General features: G+C 44.2%; 1 protein-coding gene across 1 annotated transcript in view; it reads right to left on the reverse strand.

The window, feature by feature from the left end:
- The window catches only part of LOC115104506 (catenin delta-2-like), a 102311-nt gene that overhangs the window by 66515 nt on the left and 14811 nt on the right, over window positions 1-20985 (reverse strand). The window contains exon 4 of the mRNA XM_065006799.1: window positions 16018-16207. Within this exon, the coding sequence (XP_064862871.1) occupies window positions 16018-16207 (190 nt within the window). The remainder of the gene's footprint in view (window positions 1-16017; window positions 16208-20985) is intronic.

The following is a 20985-nucleotide window of genomic DNA, read 5'->3' on the forward strand; positions in this document are numbered from 1 at the left end:
ATAACGTCGCTCACTGTTGCCCCTAATGGCCGGTTTCCACTTCATCTCCCAACGTCCTCAGAGATGGACGGACATCGAATGCTGACTTGAATCAAGGGTGACCTGGCTGTGCATACCTGCCTTCGGAAAGTATTCAGATCCCTTGACTTTTTCCACATTTTCTACATTACAGCCTTATTCTAAAATGGATTAAAACAAATGTAAATCCTCAGCAATCTACACACAATACCCCATATTGACAAAGTGAAAACAGGTTATGAGATTTGTTTGCACATTTATAAAAACAAACTTGTTTACATAAGTATTCAGACCCTTTGCTATGAGACTCAAAATTGAGCTCAGGTGCATCCTGTTTCCATTGATCATCCTTGAGGTGTTTCTACAACTTGTTTGGTGTCCACCTGTGGTAAATTCAATCGATTTGACATGATTTGAAAAGGCACACACCTGTCTATATAAGGTCCCACAGTTGACAGTGCATATTAGAGCAAAAACCAAGCCATGAGGTCGAAGGAATTGTCCGTAGAGCTCCGAGACAGGATTGTGTCGAGGCACAGATCTGGGGAAGGGTCCCAAAACATTTCTGCAGCATTGAAGGTCCCCAAGAATAAAGTGGCCTCCATCATTCTTAAATGGAAGAAGTTTGGAACCACAAAGACCCCGGCCAAACTGAGCAATCGGGGGAGAAGGGCCTTGGTCAGAGAGGTGACCTAGAGTTCCTCTGTGGAGATGGGAGAATCTTCCAGAAGGACAACCATCTCTGCAGCATTCCACCAATCAGGCCTTTATGGTAAAGTGCCAGACGGTAGCCACTCCTCAGTAAAAGACACATGACAGCCCGCGTGGAGTTTGCCAAAAGGCACCTAAAAACTCTCTGACCATGAGAAACAAGATTCCCTTTCAACTCTTTGGCCTCAATGCCAAGCATCACGCCTGGAGGAAACCTGGCACCATCCCTACGGTGAAGCATGGGGGGTGGCAGCATCATGCTGTGGGGGTGTTTTTCAGCGGCAGCGACTGGGAGACTAGTCAAGATCGAGGCAAAGATGAATGGAGCAAAGTACAGAGAGATTCGTGATGAAAACCTGCTCCAGAGCACTCAGGACCTCAGACTGGGGCGAGGGTTCATCTTCCAACAGGACAACGAACCTAAGCACACAGCCAAGACAATGCAGGAGTGGCTTCGGGACAAGTCTCTGAATGTCCTTGAGTGGCCCAGCCAGAGCCCGAACTTGAACCCGATCTAACATCTCTGGAAAGACCTGAAAATAGCTGTGCAGCAACGCTCCCCATCCAACCTTACAGAGCTTGAGAGGATCTGCAGAGAAGAATGGGAGAAACTCCCCAAATACAGGTGTGCCAAGCTCATACCCAAGAAGACTCCAGGCTGTAATTGCTGCCAAAGGTGCTTCAACTAGGTACTGAGTAAATAGTCTGAATACTTCTGTAAATGTGATATTTCAGTATTTTTATCTGCACAAATTTCTCTTTTGGGTATTGTGTGTAGATTGATGAAAATATATATTTTTTAATAACATTTAGAATAAGGCTGTAATGTAACAAAATGTGGAAAAAGTCAAGGGGTCTGAATACTTTCCCAATGCACTTTATGTGTGTGTGACTGTGTCAATTGCAGGAGGCTGGTGGAAGGAGCATTGGGAGGATGGGCTCATTGTAACAGCTGGAATGGAATCAATGGAACGTTACCAAACACATCAAACACATGGAAACAACTTGCTCGACTCAGGTCCATTAATTCCATTCCAGGCATTACAATGAGCCCATCCTTCTATAGCTTCTCCCACCAGCCACCTCTGGTGTCAGTATCATTCTCAGCTGGGAACCAATGGGACTGAACCTATTTGATCCACGCACCATGCAATCTCCCAGTCAGCCATGGATGATAATACCCAATACAGACTCATACACTACCTGGCTCTGTCATTTCTTTCCAGTGCGTTCAGAGCCAGCTAAATCAATTGTAACAGTTCATTCAATACAATTGCCAGATGACAGGGGAAGAAAATGATATATTTGCCGAACACATATCCCGCCAAGTCTAGCTTGCTCTTTCTCGCTATCGCTCTTTCTGATATTATCTCTCTCTCTCTCCCTTCCCCTCTCTCTGTAATGTGAAATATTTATAAAGGCATCAGCTACATGTCAATGAAGCTGTATTGATGATTTGGGGTATTAATGTTTGACACCATGCTGCTAATTGTCTTTATGGTTTTGGGTATATTGGCTTAATACACATTCAACATAGCTGGCAGCCACTGTTTTGATGTCCAAAACCTCTATTTATGAACGTTATGCATTTGCAAAAGTTAATTTGTGTGATTTCATGTGTGTGTTACAGTAGGCACTAAGCTATTTTCTTTCATTTGTAAACTTTCTTCACATGCTACTTCATAACAAGGAGACAAGGCGACAGGGTGAGTTGTTGGTGAGGTTTGAGGCGAGAGCAGAGGACAGCAGTAGGGTGAGGACAGGACAGGGAAGATGGTCCTGTATGTGTGAATAAACGCAGAGACGTGTCAGTATGGCCAGGGAAATGAAGTGAGAGCAGAGGACAGCAGTAGGGTGAGGACAGGACAGGGAAAATGGTCCTGTATGTGTGAATAAACGCAGAGACGTGTCAGTATGGCCAGGGAAATGAAGTGAGAGCAGAGGACAGCAGTAGGGTGAGGACAGGACAGGGAAGATGGTCCTGTATGTGTGAATAAACACAGAGACGTGTCAGTATGGCCAGGGAAATGAAGTGAGAGCAGAGGACAGCAGTAGGGTGAGGACAGGACAGGGAAGATGGTCCTGTATGTGTGAATAAACACAGAGACGTGTCAGTATGGCCAGGGAAATGAAGTGAGAGCAGAGGACAGCAGTAGGGTGAGGACAGGACAGGGAAGATGGTCCTGTATGTGTGAATAAACACAGAGACGTGTCAGTATGGCCAGGGAAATGAAGTGAGAGCAGAGGACAGCAGTAGGGTGAGGACAGGACAGGGAAGATGGTCCTGTATGTGTGAATAAACGCAGAGACGTGTCAGTATGGCCAGGGAAATGAAGTGAGAGCAGAGGACAGCAGTAGGGTGAGGACAGGACAGGGAAGATGGTCCTGTATGTGTGAATAAACACAGAGACGTGTCAGTATGGCCAGGGAAATGAAGTGAGAGCAGAGGACAGCAGTAGGGTGAGGACAGGACAGGGAAGATGGTCCTGTATGTGTGAATAAACGCAGAGACGTGTCAGTATGGCCAGGGAAATGAAGTGAGAGCAGCGTCCATCCCATCAGAGTGAACTGAAGCCAATCATGTGTTTCAGTAATGAGCAGACAGACAGTCAATTAGACGCTCCAGCTCTGGGCTTTGTGTTCACACTGAAGGTCAAGTCATCTCCTCTGCTCTCTGAATACCAAACATACAAATGATACTATACACGACGAAACCTTAAGACTGTGCTCTCGCTGCTAACAGAGACAACGCTTCTGACAGATATGAACTCAGAATACAATATGAATTCACCTCAAGTAAATTATGGGGATCAATCCCAAATCAGGCTGACAGGATGTTTTAATCATGTTTAAATAGGCTGATTGATGAACCTGATCAACCTCAAACATTGATGATATTCAAACACTCACATTTGAATACATTCAAATAATTCATCATTCCAACACAACAGTCTTGCTTATGATTAGAGATATGTTATAAACAGTATGTTTCTACTTATAGCCAGCTTGATGTGTGAGTGGGAAGCCATCTTCATTTCCTGAGTACAGTTTTAATGAAGCAGAGGACACAGCCCTATCCTCAACTCTCTCCCACATCTCTCCTTCTGTTGTGGATTGGTTGTCAATAGAGACTAACATGTGTGAGTTCCACCAGGACAGAGTAAGAACGAAGTCCCCAGACGTAGACCATGGTCTAAATCAGTGGTCGCAACGAGGGAACTGCAGTGGGGTCACCAATTCATTTAGATTTTTGTAATGGAAAATATACACATTTTGTTGAGAAAGATAATTAGAAAAATATAATTATGGGGTAAATGTATTTATTGGTTTAATTTCATTTAGATAAGAGGTTATTTGTTGATGTAAAAATCTAAAATGTACCGATTTTAAGGTTGTGAAAAACATAGGTCTCCAGAAATTCTGGTGGAAAAAATGTGAATACCACTGGTCTAAATCTTAATTTCCAGGCTGCAGAGCTGTCATAGTTTCCAGTTCAGATTTAAACTGATTTAGTCACATCTCTAGTGCTAATTATAATGTGATAGATCCCACATGGGGCCCCAGCTTGCCGATTCCAGGTTTAACGAAAGTTGAGGAATAATGTTGTAGAATGGTGGTGTGGACTGTGTAATAATATACTGGAGACAGACTGTATGTTTTCTGAGATGAGGTAACGCGATGGTGACACCCGTCATAAGGAAAGAAAGAACTTGGGAAAATGTGAATACGCCCCACCTAATTACTCTGTGCGTGTGTGTGTGTGTGTGTGTGTGTGTGTGTGTGTGTGTGTGTGTGTGTGTGTGTGAGGTGGAGTCAGAAGAAGAAATAGTCTGACCTCTCCTCTTAATAAACCTCATCAGATCATCAGAAATCTACTACGGAAGATTAAACACAAACACACCAACGCACACACCCTCAAACACCCTACTATATGACCAATCATATCCTCAGAGTGTGTGTAAAATCTCCAGGCAGGTAACAAGTTATTTCCAGCAGTAAATGAGCCTGTTAGCCTTTAGCGCTAATGCCGCTCATTTATTATGTGTTACTCTCTATAAATCCCATCTAATGAATTAGCATACGTTGTTAGCGAATTACTTATTGAACACCTTTAGCAGAGGATTTAATAACCCACACATTAAATACTTATATATGTGTTATTCTTAGCAGTTCAATAACTATCTGCTTTCCTGTAAATTGTTTCAAAGTGAAGCCATGGTACAATTAAGTAATAAGGCACGAGGGGGTGTGGTATATGGCCAATATACCACGGCTAAGGGCTGTTCTTATGCACGATGCAAAGCAGAGTGCCTGGATACAGCCCTTATCCGTGGTATATTGGCCATATACCACAAACCCTGAGGTGCCTTATTGCTATTATAAACTGGTTACCAACATAATTAGAGCAGTAAAAATACATGTTCTGTCATACCCGTGGTATACGGTCTGATATACCACGGCTGTCAGCCAATCAGCATTCAGGGCTTGAACCACACAGTTTATAATGCATTATGTATTACTTGGTATAGCAACCATTGAAGAATTGTATATCTTATTGGCTTTCAAGTAAACTTAGAGTACATTTGAAATCTATAGATTTTCAATAATGTTACTAGAAACTAGATTTTTGGTCAAGTGTAGAATTTTTAAAAATATTAGCACCAGATGGCTATCGTCTGTTGTCCCAGATATGAATAACCCGAGGAGGACTGCGGATGTAACAGCTCTGTCTGTCTGACTGTCTGTGTTTGTCTCTGTCTTTTAGTGTCTCTGTCTGTCTGACTGTCTGTGTGTGTCTCTGTCTGTGTGTGTCTCTGTCTGCGTGTGTGTCTGTCTGTGTGTGTCTCTGTCTGTGTGTGTCTCTGTCTGTGTGTGTGTGCGTGTGTGTGTGTGTGTGTGTGTGTGTGTGTGTGTGTGTGTGTGTGTGTGTGTGTGTGTGAGGTGGAGTCAGAAGAAGAAATAGTCTGACCTCTCCTCTTAATAAACCTCATCAGATCATCAGAAATCTACTACGGAAGATTAAACACAAACACACCAACGCACACACCCTCAAACACCCTACTATATGACCAATCATATCCTCAGAGTGTGTGTAAAATCTCCAGGCAGGTAACAAGTTATTTCCAGCAGTAAATGAGCCTGTTAGCCTTTAGCGCTAATGCCGCTCATTTATTATGTGTTACTCTCTATAAATCCCATCTAATGAATTAGCATACGTTGTTAGCGAATTACTTATTGAACACCTTTAGCAGAGGATTTAATAACCCACACATTAAATACTTATATATGTGTTATTCTTAGCAGTTCAATAACTATCTGCTTTCCTGTAAATTGTTTCAAAGTGAAGCCATGGTACAATTAAGTAATAAGGCACGAGGGGTGTGGTATATGGCCAATATACCACGGCTAAGGGCTGTTCTTATGCACGATGCAAAGCAGAGTGCCTGGATACAGCCCTTATCCGTGGTATATTGGCCATATACCACAAACCCTGAGGTGCCTTATTGCTATTATAAACTGGTTACCAACATAATTAGAGCAGTAAAAATACATGTTCTGTCATACCCGTGGTATACGGTCTGATATACCACGGCTGTCAGCCAATCAGCATTCAGGGCTTGAACCACACAGTTTATAATGCATTATGTATTACTTGGTATAGCAACCATTGAAGAATTGTATATCTTATTGGCTTTCAAGTAAACTTAGAGTACATTTGAAATCTATAGATTTTCAATAATGTTACTAGAAACTAGATTTTTGGTCAAGTGTAGAATTTTTAAAAATATTAGCACCAGATGGCTATCGTCTGTTGTCCCAGATATGAATAACCCGAGGAGGACTGCGGATGTAACAGCTCTGTCTGTCTGACTGTCTGTGTTTGTCTCTGTCTTTTAGTGTCTCTGTCTGTCTGACTGTCTGTGTGTGTCTCTGTCTGTGTGTGTCTCTGTCTGCGTGTGTGTCTGTCTGTGTGTGTCTCTGTCTGTGTGTGTCTCTGTCTGTGTGTGTGTGCGTGTGTGTGTGTGTGTGTGCGCGAGACACTGGTTGCAAGGGGCAGCCACCAGATGTTTCAACAGGATTAGGGCTAGGGTGGTCATGAAATTTTGTCAGCCGGTGGTTGTCAACCAAATAACTGCCGGTCTCACGGTAATTGACCGTTAATTAACATAAAAACATTTAGCATCTCATGGCTTCCACACATAGCCTACAAGCCACTGATGCAGACCTTTGGAATATCTACATTTAAAAAAACTAAGAAATCCATTTAATATAGCCTACACCTTCACAATATATCCGTTACTTATTTTAGACAGGTGTAAAGAAACATGATAGGAAGAAAATGTAGTCTACTTCAGAAGAACAGAATAGCACACTCTGACATGCTGACCAGACCGGACACGTAGCGTGGGCGAGCTTCGCAAATTAAATTTAGAAATCCATGTTATTCAATTATTGCACCCACACTGCTCGCGCGCGCCAACGAGCGTCTGCGACACCAAGGGCTAAAATAGAACTCATTCCTATTTCTGACGCAGATCGCGCTGCAAGTCCTGCCTCTCCCATCTCCTCATTGGTTTATAGAAGCAGGTACCCACGTGCCATCTCCTCAATGGTTATACCCACGAGGGTGACTGAAAGACAAACTGTTTTGCCGATAGTTGTGGTAATACAATGAAAGTTTAGATGCGATCACCATATAAGTTAAACGATGAAAAGGCCTGGAAGGAGGAGAGATGACTAGAAAATATTTGGTTGGCCGTTTTATGTGTGGATTAATTGTCGGAGTACAGGTCCTTGTGCATTTCAGGTAAAATAACAACTCAATGTTTATATCCCAGGACAAATTAGCAAGCAACAGCAAGCTAGCTAAATAGGACAAATTAACGTTAGCTAGCAAGTGCAAGCTAACTAGCTAAATAGGACAAATTAACGTTAGCTAGCAAGTGCAAGCTAACTAGCTAAATTGACATACATGTTTAATGATTTTCGACCTGTCCCCAAATGAATGTCATTGGTTCAGAGTTTGTTTTGATATTTTAACCTGCGTGTCGTGATCGCGTTTGGTGTGGGGGGGGCAAAATACATTTATGCACGATAGCGCACGATGGCGCATGCGCGCAGCCGGTTTGGGTTCTGTGTGAGTTGTCCATATATTAGGTCCTGATCTGGCTATGCCAAATGGCTGTGGGCTACACAAGTTCATTTAGCAGACCAGATTTGCTTAGAATTTAGGGGCATTATTTTTTATTCTTTTATAGTATGAAGAATACTATTCAACATAGCTGAATTAAATAGAAAGGATATATTCTCCAAATGGTTTCAGGGTGTGCACGCACAAGCGGCAATTCTGTGTTGAGCACTTAACCTGTTGCTTCTACCCGGGACGCTTGCGTCCCAACTAGAGCTCTGGAAATGCAAATGCGCTACGCTAAATGCTAATAGTATTAGTTAAAACTCAAAAGTTCATTAAAATACACATGCAGGGTATCGAATTAAAGCTACACTCGTTGTGAATCCAGGCAACAAGTCAGATTTTTAAAATGCTTTTCGGCGAAAGCATGAGAAGCTATTATCTGATAGCATGCAACACCCCAAAAGACCCACAGGGGACGTAAACAAAATAATTAGCATTTCGGCGTTACACAAACCGCACAATAAAATAGAAAACATTCATTACCTTTCACCATCTTCTTTGTTGGCACTCCTAGATGTCCCATAAACACTATTTGGGTCTTTATTTCGATTAAATCGGTCCATATAAAGCCTAGATATCGTTATATGTAGACTGTGTGATAAACGAAAAAAACAACGTTTCAAAACGTAACGTCATTTTTTAAAATTCAAAAAGTCGACGATAAACTTTCAACAAACCACTTCGAAATACGTTTGTAATGCAACTTTAGGTATTAGTAAACGTTAATAAGCAATAAAATTCATCAGGAGGCGATGTAAAGATTATTAGCTGTCCGTCTGGAAAAATGTCCGGCTAGAAACTCAACGAAAATATCCGGTCCTAGACCGGATTAGATACAGTGTCCTGTATGTGTTTGACCAAGAAAAAACTCGAAGGGAAATGACAAGACTCTAGACACCCTGTGGAAGCTGTAGGTACTGCAACCTCAGTCAATTAATTGTGGTTCACGTTTATCAATGGGTTCAAGTAGCGCATGGATATATTTTCCCCATTTTCAGTGATCAGTTTTTCCTGTGCTTTTCGATGTAAATGCCGTTCTGGTAAAGCCACAGCAGTGATTTAACCAGTTTTTTAAACGTCTGAGTGTTTTCTATCCACACAGACTAAGCAAATGCATATACTATATTCCTGGCATGAGTAGCAGGGCGCTGAAATGTTGCGCGATTTTTAACAGAATGTTCAAAAAAGTAGAGGGTCGACTGAAGAGGTTAACAAAGAAACAGGTCGTCCTATATGCTTAATTTAGAGTTATTTATGCTACTTTAGTTGTAATACAAACATTGGGCTATATGTTTAGATTCTAAGGCTGCATGATGCAACTCTAATGAGGATTTGAAAAAAGTTGCATGAAAGACATGAGCTCTGCTTTTTTTGTGCAGGCAGTACACACTTCATCAGTCTCTCATTCACAATTTGACAAGCACTTGACAATGCCTCGAATTTCCCAGTGGCATCCCCTTTGAGGGGCCGTAATTCCCCCTAAAGATTCTATGTATTTTGCGGCCAGTGGCCTTTGTGCCCTTTGGCTGAATATAATCATTGGAATTCCCTACTCCCAGCTGTGTTCTCCGAGGCATCTCTCACTCACATGGCTCCCTCAGAAATCTCAGTTCTTATTAGCCAATGCCTGTCATATGATCGGGTCCTTCTCACAGGCTACAAGTGAAGACAGACACATCAGGGACGCAACTGCATGCGTCCTTATCAAATTCCGAGGCACATATTGAAGATGTTGGAAGAACTCTCAACATTTACTTTTCATCAGCCAACAAGATGATTAGGCCTAACGAACAGCAAAAGCAGTAGCCTACGTCAATCGACTATCACCCATAGTACAAAAGTTATTTCTCCCACCTATTCTATTCTGTGGGAGAAATAAATATTCCATGCATAGTCTGGGACAGTTATGGGATGGGATAGATCCCAAATTAATACACCACTAGCATCAGAACCTTTAAAAGCAATGAGGCTGACGCAACAGGTCAGAATGTTTAGCACAAAATCTTGATAAAATATTAGGCTATATCTTCACATTATAAGTGCAGCAATGCGCACACAGCAGTAGGCTATAAGTGCAAATGTTCCTAAATTCAATCAATCAGTGGGAAAACACCATTCTCAAAAGTGACCGCAAATGTGATTATAAATGTAATACTTGTATTATAAAGGTGCATTTTTATGGTGAACATTTTCTTCCCCAAACTCACACGCTGCGTATGTATTCCAGTTAGGCTCTGTGTCACGCCCTGGTCTTAGTATTTTATGTTTTCTTTATTATTTTGGTTAGGCCAGGGTGTGACATGGGTTTATTATGTGGTGTGTTTTGTCTTGGGGTTTTTGTGGGTATTGGGATTGTGGTATAGTGGGGTTGTCTAGAATAGTCTATGGCTGTCTGGAGTGGTTCTCAATCAGAGGCAGGTGTTTATCGTTGTCTCTTTAATGGTGAACCATATTTAGGCAGCCATATTCTTTGAGTGTTTTGTGGGTGATTGTTCCTGTCTTTGTGTTTGTTGCACCAGAGAGGACTGTTTCGTTTTTTTTCACGTTTATTGTTTTGTATTATGTTCATGTTTGAGTTTTTTCTTTATTAAAGAACATGAACACCAACTACGCCGCATTTTGGTCCTCCTCTCCTTCGATGGAAGAAAACCGTAACAGAATCACCCACCACAACAGGGCCAAGCGGCGTGGTGACAGGCAGCGGCAGCAGGAGCAGCAAAATCCAGATTTCTGGACATGGGAGGAGATATTGGATGGTAAAGGACCCTGGGCTCAGCCTGGAGAATATCGCCGCCCAAAAGAAGAGCTGGAGGCGGCGAAAGTGGAGGCGCTGGTATGAGGAGGCAGCACGGCGTTGCAGATGGAAGCCCGAGAGTCAGCCAGGGGGAGGCACACAGGAAGTATGTCGACTCCAGGTAGTGGACCTGCGCCAACTTCCTGTGCTAGAGAGACCGGGCAGGCACCGTGTTATGCTGTGGAGCACACGGTGTCTCCAGTGCGGGTGCATAGCCCGGTGCGGTACATACCAGCTCCTTGTATCGGCCGGGCTAGAGTGGGCATTGAGCCAGGTAAGGTTGGGCAGGCTCGGTGCTCAAGAGCTCCAGTGCGCCTGCACGGTCCGGTCTATCCAGTACCATTTCCACGCACCAGCCCTCCGGTGGCAGCTCCCCGCACCAGGCTTCCTGTGCGTGTCCTCGGCCCAGTACCACCAGTGCCAGCACCACGCATCAGGCCTACAGTGCGCCTCGCCTGTTCAGCGCTGCCGGAGTCTCCCGCCTGTTCAGAGCTGTCGGAGTCTCACGCCTGTTCAGCTCTGCCGGAGTCTCACACCTGTTCAGCGCTGCCAGAGCTGCCAGTCTGCAAGGAGCTGCCATTCTGCAAGGAGCTGCCAGTCTGCATGGAGCAGCCAGAGTCACCAGTCAGCATGGAGCAGCCAGAGCCGCCAGTCAGCATGGAGCAGCCAGAGCCGCCAGTCAGCATGGAGCAGCCAGAGCCGCCAGTCTGCATGGAGCAGCCAGAGCCGCCAGTCTGCATGGAGCAGCCAGAGCCTCCAGTCTGCATGGAGCAGCCAGAGCCGCCAGTCTGCGTGGAGCAGCCAGAGCCGCCAGTCAGCGTGGAGCAGCCAGAGCCGCCAGGATCCGCCAGGATCCTCCAGATACGCCAGGATCCGCCAGTCAGCCAGGATCCGCGAGTCAGCCAGGATCCGCCAGTCAGCCAGGATCTGCCAGAACCACCAGCCAGCCAGGATCTGCCAGAGCCATCTACCTGCCTGAGCTTCCCCTCAGTCCCGAGCTTCCCCTCAGTCCCGAGCTTCCCCTCAGTCCCGAGCTATCCCTCAGTCCTGAGCTACCTCAGTCCGGAGCTGCCTCTCAGTCCAGTGGGGTCCTTGGTTAGAGTTACTAAGCCAAGGTCGGCGGCGAGGGTTGCCAATCTAAGGACGCGATGCATGCGGACTAAGACTTTGTTGGAGTGGGGTCCACGTCCCGCGCCGGAGCCGCCACCGTGGACAGACGCCCACCCGGACCCTCCCCTATGGGCTTAGGTGTGCGGCCAGGAGTCCGCACCTTGGGGGGGACTACTGTGGGGGGTTCTGTCACGCCCTGGTCTTAGTATTTTGTGTTTTCTTTATTATTTTGGTTAGGCCAGGGTGTGACATGGGTTTATTATGTGGTGTGTTTTGTCTTGGGGTTTTTGTAGGTATTGGGATTGTGGTATAGTGGGGTTGTCTAGAATAGTCTATGCCTGTCTGGAGTGGTTCTCAATCAGAGGCAGGTGTTTATCGTTGTCTCTGATTGGGAACCATATTTAGGCAGCCATAATCTTTGAGTGTTTCGTGGGTGATTGTTCCTGTCTTTGTGTTTGTTGCACCAGAGAGGACTGTTTCGTTTTTTTCACGTTTATTGTTTTGTATTATGTTTATGTTTGAGTTTTTTCTTTATTAAAGAACATGAACACCAACTACGCCGCATTTTGGTCCTCTCCTTCGACGGGAAGAAAACCGTAACACTCTGTACCCGTTGTAAAGCAGATTAACATACTACATTTTAAGAAGGTATTTGGCCACTTTAGTTGTGATACAAACCTTATCAACACATATAAGCCTATGGGCTAGGCCTAGTGATGTGTGCAACTATGATTTCAAAAAGTCGCAAAAAAAGGCATGCACTGTTTCTTGCCTTACTGCACAAGCTGGGCATCATTCACAAGTGATAGGCTAATATTGTCACCCATCAGACTAATCTTGATTTCATTTTGCCATTACATACACTAAACAATATATGTGATTTTTTATTTTATTCAGAATGGACTGTTATCATGCAGTTGTCTAGAAACAAGGCCAGGGGGAAAAAAATACATGTCATCTATTCACTTAAATAGTGAATGAGGACGCTTTTCCCATGGTTCATTTTCATGCCAGCCAGCTAGGCTTTACTCCTGTTGTAAAGAGAAGCAATGTGCTTAATATTAGGAAAGTTAAGAAACAAATACTCTATAGTATTCCTAGCCTATAGGAAGCTGATGGGATCCTCTTCTTTTTAATAGAAGCCATCAAAACGCTGTTCTCTTTAGCCTATAGAAATGTTGCGCAACATGAGCTTATTGGCTCTCATTAAGTGTTTGATTAGAATTTCGAATACATTTACACTGATGTCAGAGTGATTACAGGGACAATAGAGTGCTGCGTACCAGGTAGTTAAGCAAGTTTGGTAGGCTTCTAATGACTATCATCAGCATCAGAACTTGGATAAGTCCAATGGCGCACAATTGGCCCAGCGTTGTCTGGGTTAGGGGAGGGTTTGGCTGGGGTAGGCCGTCATTGTAAATAAGAATTTGTTCTTAACTGACTTGCCTAGTTAAATAAAGGTAAAAAAAATGTTCAAGAACACTCAAGCCCCTGCATAGAAGAGAAGGAAAGCCCTCCACAGGAGTCCCCGTGTTTGGCCTGATAAGACTGATATCATTATGTGTGTATGTTTGGCTGTGTTTGAGTGTGTGTGTGTGTGTGTGTGTGTGTGTGTGTGTGTGTTTGTGAGTGTGTTCCAAGCAAAATGTCAACAATTTGGCAGTAGAGAGTGCCAAAAACACACCAATCAATCAAATATTTGTACCTCACACAGCTGGCCAGCTGCCACCAACAGCACCACTGATCTAATTATAGCTATCAACACCTACGAGAGACAGAAAGAGGGGGAGGAGAAAGGGGAAGGAGGGGAGAGGAGAAAGAGGGGGAGGAAAGGGAAGGGAGGGGAAGAGAGAGAAGAGAGAGGGATGGGAAAGAGAGAGAGAGTAATGGAGAGAGAGTGGGAGAGGAGGGGGGTGGGTAGCTCTTGGGTACATCTGCCTATTAAAGGGCATATGGACCCATCACCTTCATTAGATGACTCGTCTCATATTTGCATTTAGAGGGCCTCTCTCTTTCTCACACACACAAACACACACGATGCCTCGCCAACACTTCATTCCCATTCCCATCTCCATCTCTTCAATGTCAGCTATGATTCCAGAGATTGATTCAGTTTCACCACCACAACACATACACCACACACACCTATATTGTAGAAGGTGAAAGGGTCTGGAATTGAACTGAAGACACAGACCAAACAGAGTGGCCCCATGTCATTCTAACCCCAAAATAGATAGATTCCAACAACCAAGACCAGTTCAGAGAAACCCTCTCTCTCTCGCGCTCTCTCCCTATATATGAAACTCTCTCTCTCTCTCTCTATATATATATATATATATATATATATGAACCCCCCCCCTCTCTCTCATATTTATATATTAGAGAAAGCTCATTTGTGTCCCCCGGCCAATACCGTGACAGCATAATTTATCAACACGCCCTTTCTGTCCCCCTGCTACTCCCCACCCCAACCCCTGTCTAGCCCCCCTGTCTGACATACACCCCTGGTCCCCAATCCTATCATTGTGTCCTACTTATCAAACTACTAAAGCCCAGAGGCCGCAATGGAACACCAATAATGTTCAGGCTGAGAAATCAGTGTGAGTTCTCAGGAGATATTATTACTGGGAACACTGAGGTCCAGGAACACTGTGAGAAGCTACAGAACACTGTGCTAACGTTTAGAACAATGATTACAATCTCAGACCTCTGACTCTTGTTGGAGGAATGGAGATGTCTGTAAAGCTGTGTACACAAAGAGCCCGGAACACTCTGTGAGAGAGAGGTGGGAACACTGACAAATACCTGATGACACAGATGAACCGCTCAGAGCCATCAGAATGTCTTTCTTACGAAGAAAGATTTTAGAACGTCTGTAGAATGCCCTCCGATTTGCCGTGACAAAAGCATTTCTGCCAGAATGCCTGTGTGTGTGTGTGACAGAGAGAGAGAGTGTGTGTGTGAGTGGGTAAGTGTGTCGGGGGAACATGGTTCAATGTGTCTGAAGAGGCCATAATCTGATTTGTTCTTCTTTGAGGTGCCAGAATCCCATTTTGTGTGTGTGTGTGTGTGTGTGTGTGTGTGTGTGAATGAGAGAGGAATACACACACACGTACAGCTCAGTTCTCTGTAATACGTCTGCCATGGCGGCTGCTACAGTGATTCCCCCAGAGGCGCTAGCACAGACAGCAGGAACAGCAATATCTGTATCTCTACTCCATCTCTCACACACTCCATTTCATATCACTTATGGACATATTTGTCAGGGGCCATGTGTACAAATTTACATGAATGCAAGCTCGTTTACCGTCTAAATAATGTAGATAAATTATTTTAGGATATCATGTATGAACCAACCCACAACGGGATTTGATGTACAAGAGATCCACACAGTATGTTGTAGAGCCACTACCTCCGGAGTTTCTCACACACAATGAAGGACACACACACAGTATGTTGTAGAGCCACTACCTCCGGAGTTTCTCACACACAATGAAGGACACACACACAGTATGTTGTAGAGCCACTACCTCCGGAGTTTTTCACACACAATGAAGGACACACACACACATATGCGCACACGCACAGCACATGCACAACCCCCAAGTTTTGGCCTGCAACTGTTGCTATGGATACCTCCCAGAGTGAGAGCACAAGAAGGAGAGAGAGAGATAAGGAGAGAGCGAGAGAGAGAGAGAGAGAGAGAGAGAGAGAGAGAGAGAGAAAGTCTTAAGTGAGGCTGTGCTGTGTATTTCTATAGACCCTTGGATCAGAAACATATGCCTTAATCATACCAGTACCACACAGCACACACACACCCGCTGCAAAGTTTTCACACTGCGTCGAAATGTCATTAAACATGATGACATGAATCATTCTCCTCTATTACATACACTGCAGTGTATTAATGAATCCATACCATTAACACAGAAATAATGAGTCCATTTCAACCATACTGTATGGTTTCTCATAAGGTTAGAGGGAGATGGAGGGGAGACAGGGGTGTGTGTGTGGTGCTGGTTTAAACTCCAACACACAGAAAAATACTTCAGCGGCAACAAACCACAAGGCACTCCAATTGGAATATGTTCCTCACGCAAAACGAGGTGTGTGAAGGCACAAGGACAGGTGCACTCACCGAGCCAGTCGGTGCCGTTACTGTGTGTGTGTCTGCATGTGTGTGACTCACCTGAGGCAGCCGGTGGCATTGCGGAGCACCTGAGAGGTGTGTGTGTGTTGCTTGCGGTCGTCATGGAGATTGTGGGAGGAGTCCCAGGAGGAAGAGTGGGGGATGATGACGCTATTGGTCAGAACGGCCAACGCATCCTGGATGATTGGCATCTTCAGGGCGTCGCACGATGACAGGTTCCACAACACACCTGAGGACACACACACACATACAGCTGGGTTAAAATACAGATAAAGAACATACTGTCTTTGAGAAGGAACAGCCATCATTAAACGTACATGCTCAGAACCATCTGACATCTGTCTCTTAGCAACAGTTAATCATATGATGCAGCCATTGTTATTCTGTCTCTTTCCATGCAAACAACCCAGCTTTAAACTTGAAGCCCTCCCTGGCTCCCTCTCTCTCTGTGACGGTATGTGGGTCAAGCAGCTTAAATTGGAGAGACACTTGTGTCACTAATTAAGATTAGAACCCAACACAAAGACAGGAGATTTATTTCACTGAATTAAAAATGTGTAGTTTACACAGCTTTCCTGAGAGGAGGAAGGAAGGCAGAAAGCGGATGCGACAAGAGCGAAATAAGGGTTTTTATGGCCAATTTAATATGAAAGCACTGCTCTGTGCACAAAGAACACTCAATTACACAATCAACAGTGTCTTGACTGAGGTTTAGTTTCCATCAAGACCAAGACTGAATGAACATTAAGCTGGTTTAAAAACAGTTTGAGGACCATTCACATCTGTTGGTAAGTCTTACAATAGAATAGAATAACAAAGGATTGGTGGCTCCTGTCTCCCCTCAGCTATGATGTATCTATTAGGCTGTGGGACAGGTTAGAGGACCACATCAATCAACTATGATGTATCTATTAGGCTGTGGGACAGGTTAGAGGACCACATCGATCAACTATGATGTATCTATTAGGCTGTGGGACAGGCCAGAGGACCACATCGATCAACTATGATGTATCTATTAGGCTGTGGGACAGGTTAGAGGACCACATCAATCAACTATGATGTATCTATTAGGCTGTGGGACAGGTTAGAGGACCACATCGATCAACTATTATGTATCTATTAGGCTGTGGGACAGGTTAGAAGACCACATCAATCAACTATGATGTATCTATTAGGCTGTGGGACAGGCCAGAGGACCACATCAATCAACTATGATGTATCTATTAGGCTGTGGGACAGGCCAGAGGACCACATCAATCAACTATGATGTATCTATTAGGCTGTGGGACAGGCCAGAGGACCACATCAATCAACTATGATGTATCTATTAGGCTGTGGGACAGGTTAGAGGACCACATCAATCAACTATGATGTATCTATTAGGCTGTGGGACAGGCCAGAGGACCACATCGATCAACTATGATGTATCTATTAGGCTGTGGGACAGGTTAGAGGACCACATCAATCAACTATGATGTATCTATTAGGCTGTGGGACAGGCCAGAGGACCACATCGATCAACTATGATGTATCTATTAGGCTGTGGGACAGGTTAGAGGACCACATCAATCAACTATGATGTATCTATTAGGCTGTGGGACAGGTTAGAGGACCACATCGATCAACTATGATGTATCTATTAGGCTGTGGGACAGGCCAGAGGACCACATCGATCAACTATGATGTATCTATTAGGCTGTGGGACAGGTTAGAGGACCACATCAATCAACTATGATGTATCTATTAGGCTGTGGGACAGGTTAGAGGACCACATCAATCAACTATGATGTATCTATTAGGCTGTGGGACAGGTTAGAGGACCACATCAATCAACTATGATGTATCTATTAGGCTGTGGGACAGGTTAGAGGACCACATCAATCAACTATGATGTATCTATTAGGCTGTGGGACAGGCCAGAGGACCACATCAATCAACTATGATGTATCTATTAGGCTGTGGGACAGGCCAGAGGACCACATCAATCAACTATGATGTATCTATTAGGCTGTGGGACAGGCCAGAGGACCACATCGATCAACTATGATGTATCTATTAGGCTGTGGGACAGGCCAGAGGACCACATCGATCAACTATGATGTATCTATTAGGCTGTGGGACAGGTTAGAGGACCACATCGATCAACTATGATGTATCTATTAGGCTGTGGGACAGGTTAGAGGACCACATCAATCAACTATGATGTATCTATTAGGCTGTGGGACAGGTTAGAGGACCACATCAATCAACTATGATGTATCTATTAGGCTGTGGGACAGGCCAGAGGACCACATCAATCAACTATGATGTATCTATTAGGCTGTGGGACAGGCCAGAGGACCACATCAATCAACTATGATGTATCTATTAGGCTGTGGGACAGGCCAGAGGACCACATCGATCAACTATGATGTATCTATTAGGCTGTGGGACAGGTTAGAGGACCACATCAATCAACTATGATGTATCTATTAGGCTGTGGGACAGGTTAGAGGACCACATCAATCAACTATGATGTATCTATTAGGCTGTGGGACAGGCCAGAGGACCACATCAATCAACTATGATGTATCTATTAGGCTGTGGGACAGGCCAGAGGACCACATCAATCAACTATGATGTATCTATTAGGCTGTGGGACAGGCCAGAGGACCACATCAATCAACTATGATGTATCTATTAGGCTGTGGGACAGGCCAGAGGACCACATCAATCAACTATGATGTATCTATTAGGCTGTGGGACAGGTTAGAGGACCACATCAATCAACTATGATGTATCTATTAGGCTGTGGGACAGGCCAGAGGACCACATCAATCAACTATGATGTATCTATTAGGCTGTGGGACAGGCCAGAGGACCACATCAATCAACTATGATGTATCTATTAGGCTGTGGGACAGGCCAGAGGACCACATCAATCAACTATGATGTAATTAACATAAGAATTATAATAATCAAGATTGTAAACGGGACAATAAGTAACCACAATAATCAAGGGTCAAAATAACCATACAATGAACAATAACAATGGCAGGTTGGACATGTTGATTGGTCTGTCAGACACTGTCCCTCATAGCAGGCAGCAATGTAGTGTGTTGCCAAACCACAGCTCTCTGCATCCTACCCCAACAGGATGGGTAGCCTATTCTCACCAGAGAGGTCTATGAAACTTTGAATAACGGTTTGAATTTTGGGGAAATGACACTCTCTAATTGTTTGACATTTTGTCAGGACCTTAGGCCTCTCTATCTCTCTGTCCACTCCCTCCAAAAACACACACTGACTCAACCCACCAGACATATAAGCAGACACACACATACTAACAACAACACTCTTAGCCTGCGGGAGGTAGGCTGCAGTCAGATGGTGGAACAGATGTCTTCTCTCTGACGGGTGAGAGGAGGGCTGGCATCCTATTGGTGGACGGTGACACGCACCCCTCATTAACATTCCAAACATGCTAATTAGTGCTCCCTCCGGGTCTGGCTAACCATCTCACAGACAGACCAGACCGACAGACCGAAAGACAGACAGACAGACAGACCGACAGACAGATAAAGAGAGAGATAAAGAGAGCGAGATAGAGAGATAAAGAGAGGGGGGTGCAGAGGCCAAACTGGCACAGCAGCAGAGGAGAGGAGAGACATTGTTTAATTCATCTTCTCCAATCAGATCTATTCTGTCCAGTTGAATGCTTATCACTGTCCGCCATTTTCATGGTCAATACACAATTTATAACAGCTTTCAGCGGTCACACGTCCTTGCGGGCCACTTTATAGTTTACCGCCAATGTTAGCATACTGGAACTGTATTGTGTAGCAGTGTATAGACTAAAGCTGTATTGTGCAGTTGTAATAAGTGTTCTACTATACTGCATTATCCTTCTAGTTAGATGTAATAGTAACCTATTACATACTGCATACCATTTAAGCAGTCAGTACTGTATTCACAAGCCTTATTTCATTACATTTACCCTGCATACTGTAGTAAACTAAGCTGATTATGCATCTTGTAGTCATAATTGCATATTATTGTGCCCTACAATAGAGTTGAAGTCGGAAGTTTACATAAACTTAGGTTGGAGTCCGTTTTTTCAACCACTCCACAAATTTCTTGTTAACAAACTATAGTTTTGGCAAGTCGGTTAGGACATCTACTTTGTGCAAGTCATTTTCCCCCAAATTGTTTAGACAGATTATTTCACTTATAATTCACTGTATCACAATTTCAGTGGGTCAGAAGTTTACACTAAGTTGACTGTGCCTTTAAACAACTTGGAAAATTCCAGAAAATTATGTAATGGCTTTAGAAGCTTCTGGTAGGGTAATTGATATAATTTGAGTCAATTGGAGGTGTACCTGCGGATGTATTTCAAGGTGTACCTTCAAACTCAGTCATGGGAAAATCAAAAGAAATCAGCCAAGACCTCAGAAAAAAATTGTAGACCTCCACATGTCTGGTTCATCCTTGGGAGCAATTTCCAAACGCCTGAAGGTGCCACGTTCATCTGTACAAATAATAGTATGCAAGTATAAACACCATGGGACCACACAGCCGTCATACCGTTCAGGAAGGAGACTCGTTCTGTCTCCTAGAGATTAATGTACTTTGGTGCCGAAAAGTGCAAATCAATCCCAGAACAACAGCAAAGGACCTTGTGATGATACTGGAGGAAACAGGTCCAAAAGTATCTATATCCACAGTAAACCGAGACCTATGTCAACATAACCTAAAAGGCCCCTCAGCAAGGAAGAAGCCACTGCTCCAAAACCGCCATCAAAAAGCCAGACTACGGTTTGCAACTGCACATGGGGACAAAGATCGTACTTTTTGGAGAAATGTCCTCTTGTCTGATGACCATCGTTATGTTTGGAGGAAAAAAGGGGAGGCTTGTAAGCCGAAGAACACCATCCCAAACGTCAAGCACGGGGGTGGCAGCATCATGTTGTGGGGGTGCTTTGCTGCGGAAGGGACTGGTGCACTTCACAAAATAGATGGTATCAT

Source organism: Oncorhynchus nerka, linkage group LG22 (assembly GCF_034236695.1).
Source record: "Oncorhynchus nerka isolate Pitt River linkage group LG22, Oner_Uvic_2.0, whole genome shotgun sequence".
NCBI lineage: Eukaryota > Metazoa > Chordata > Actinopteri > Salmoniformes > Salmonidae > Oncorhynchus > Oncorhynchus nerka.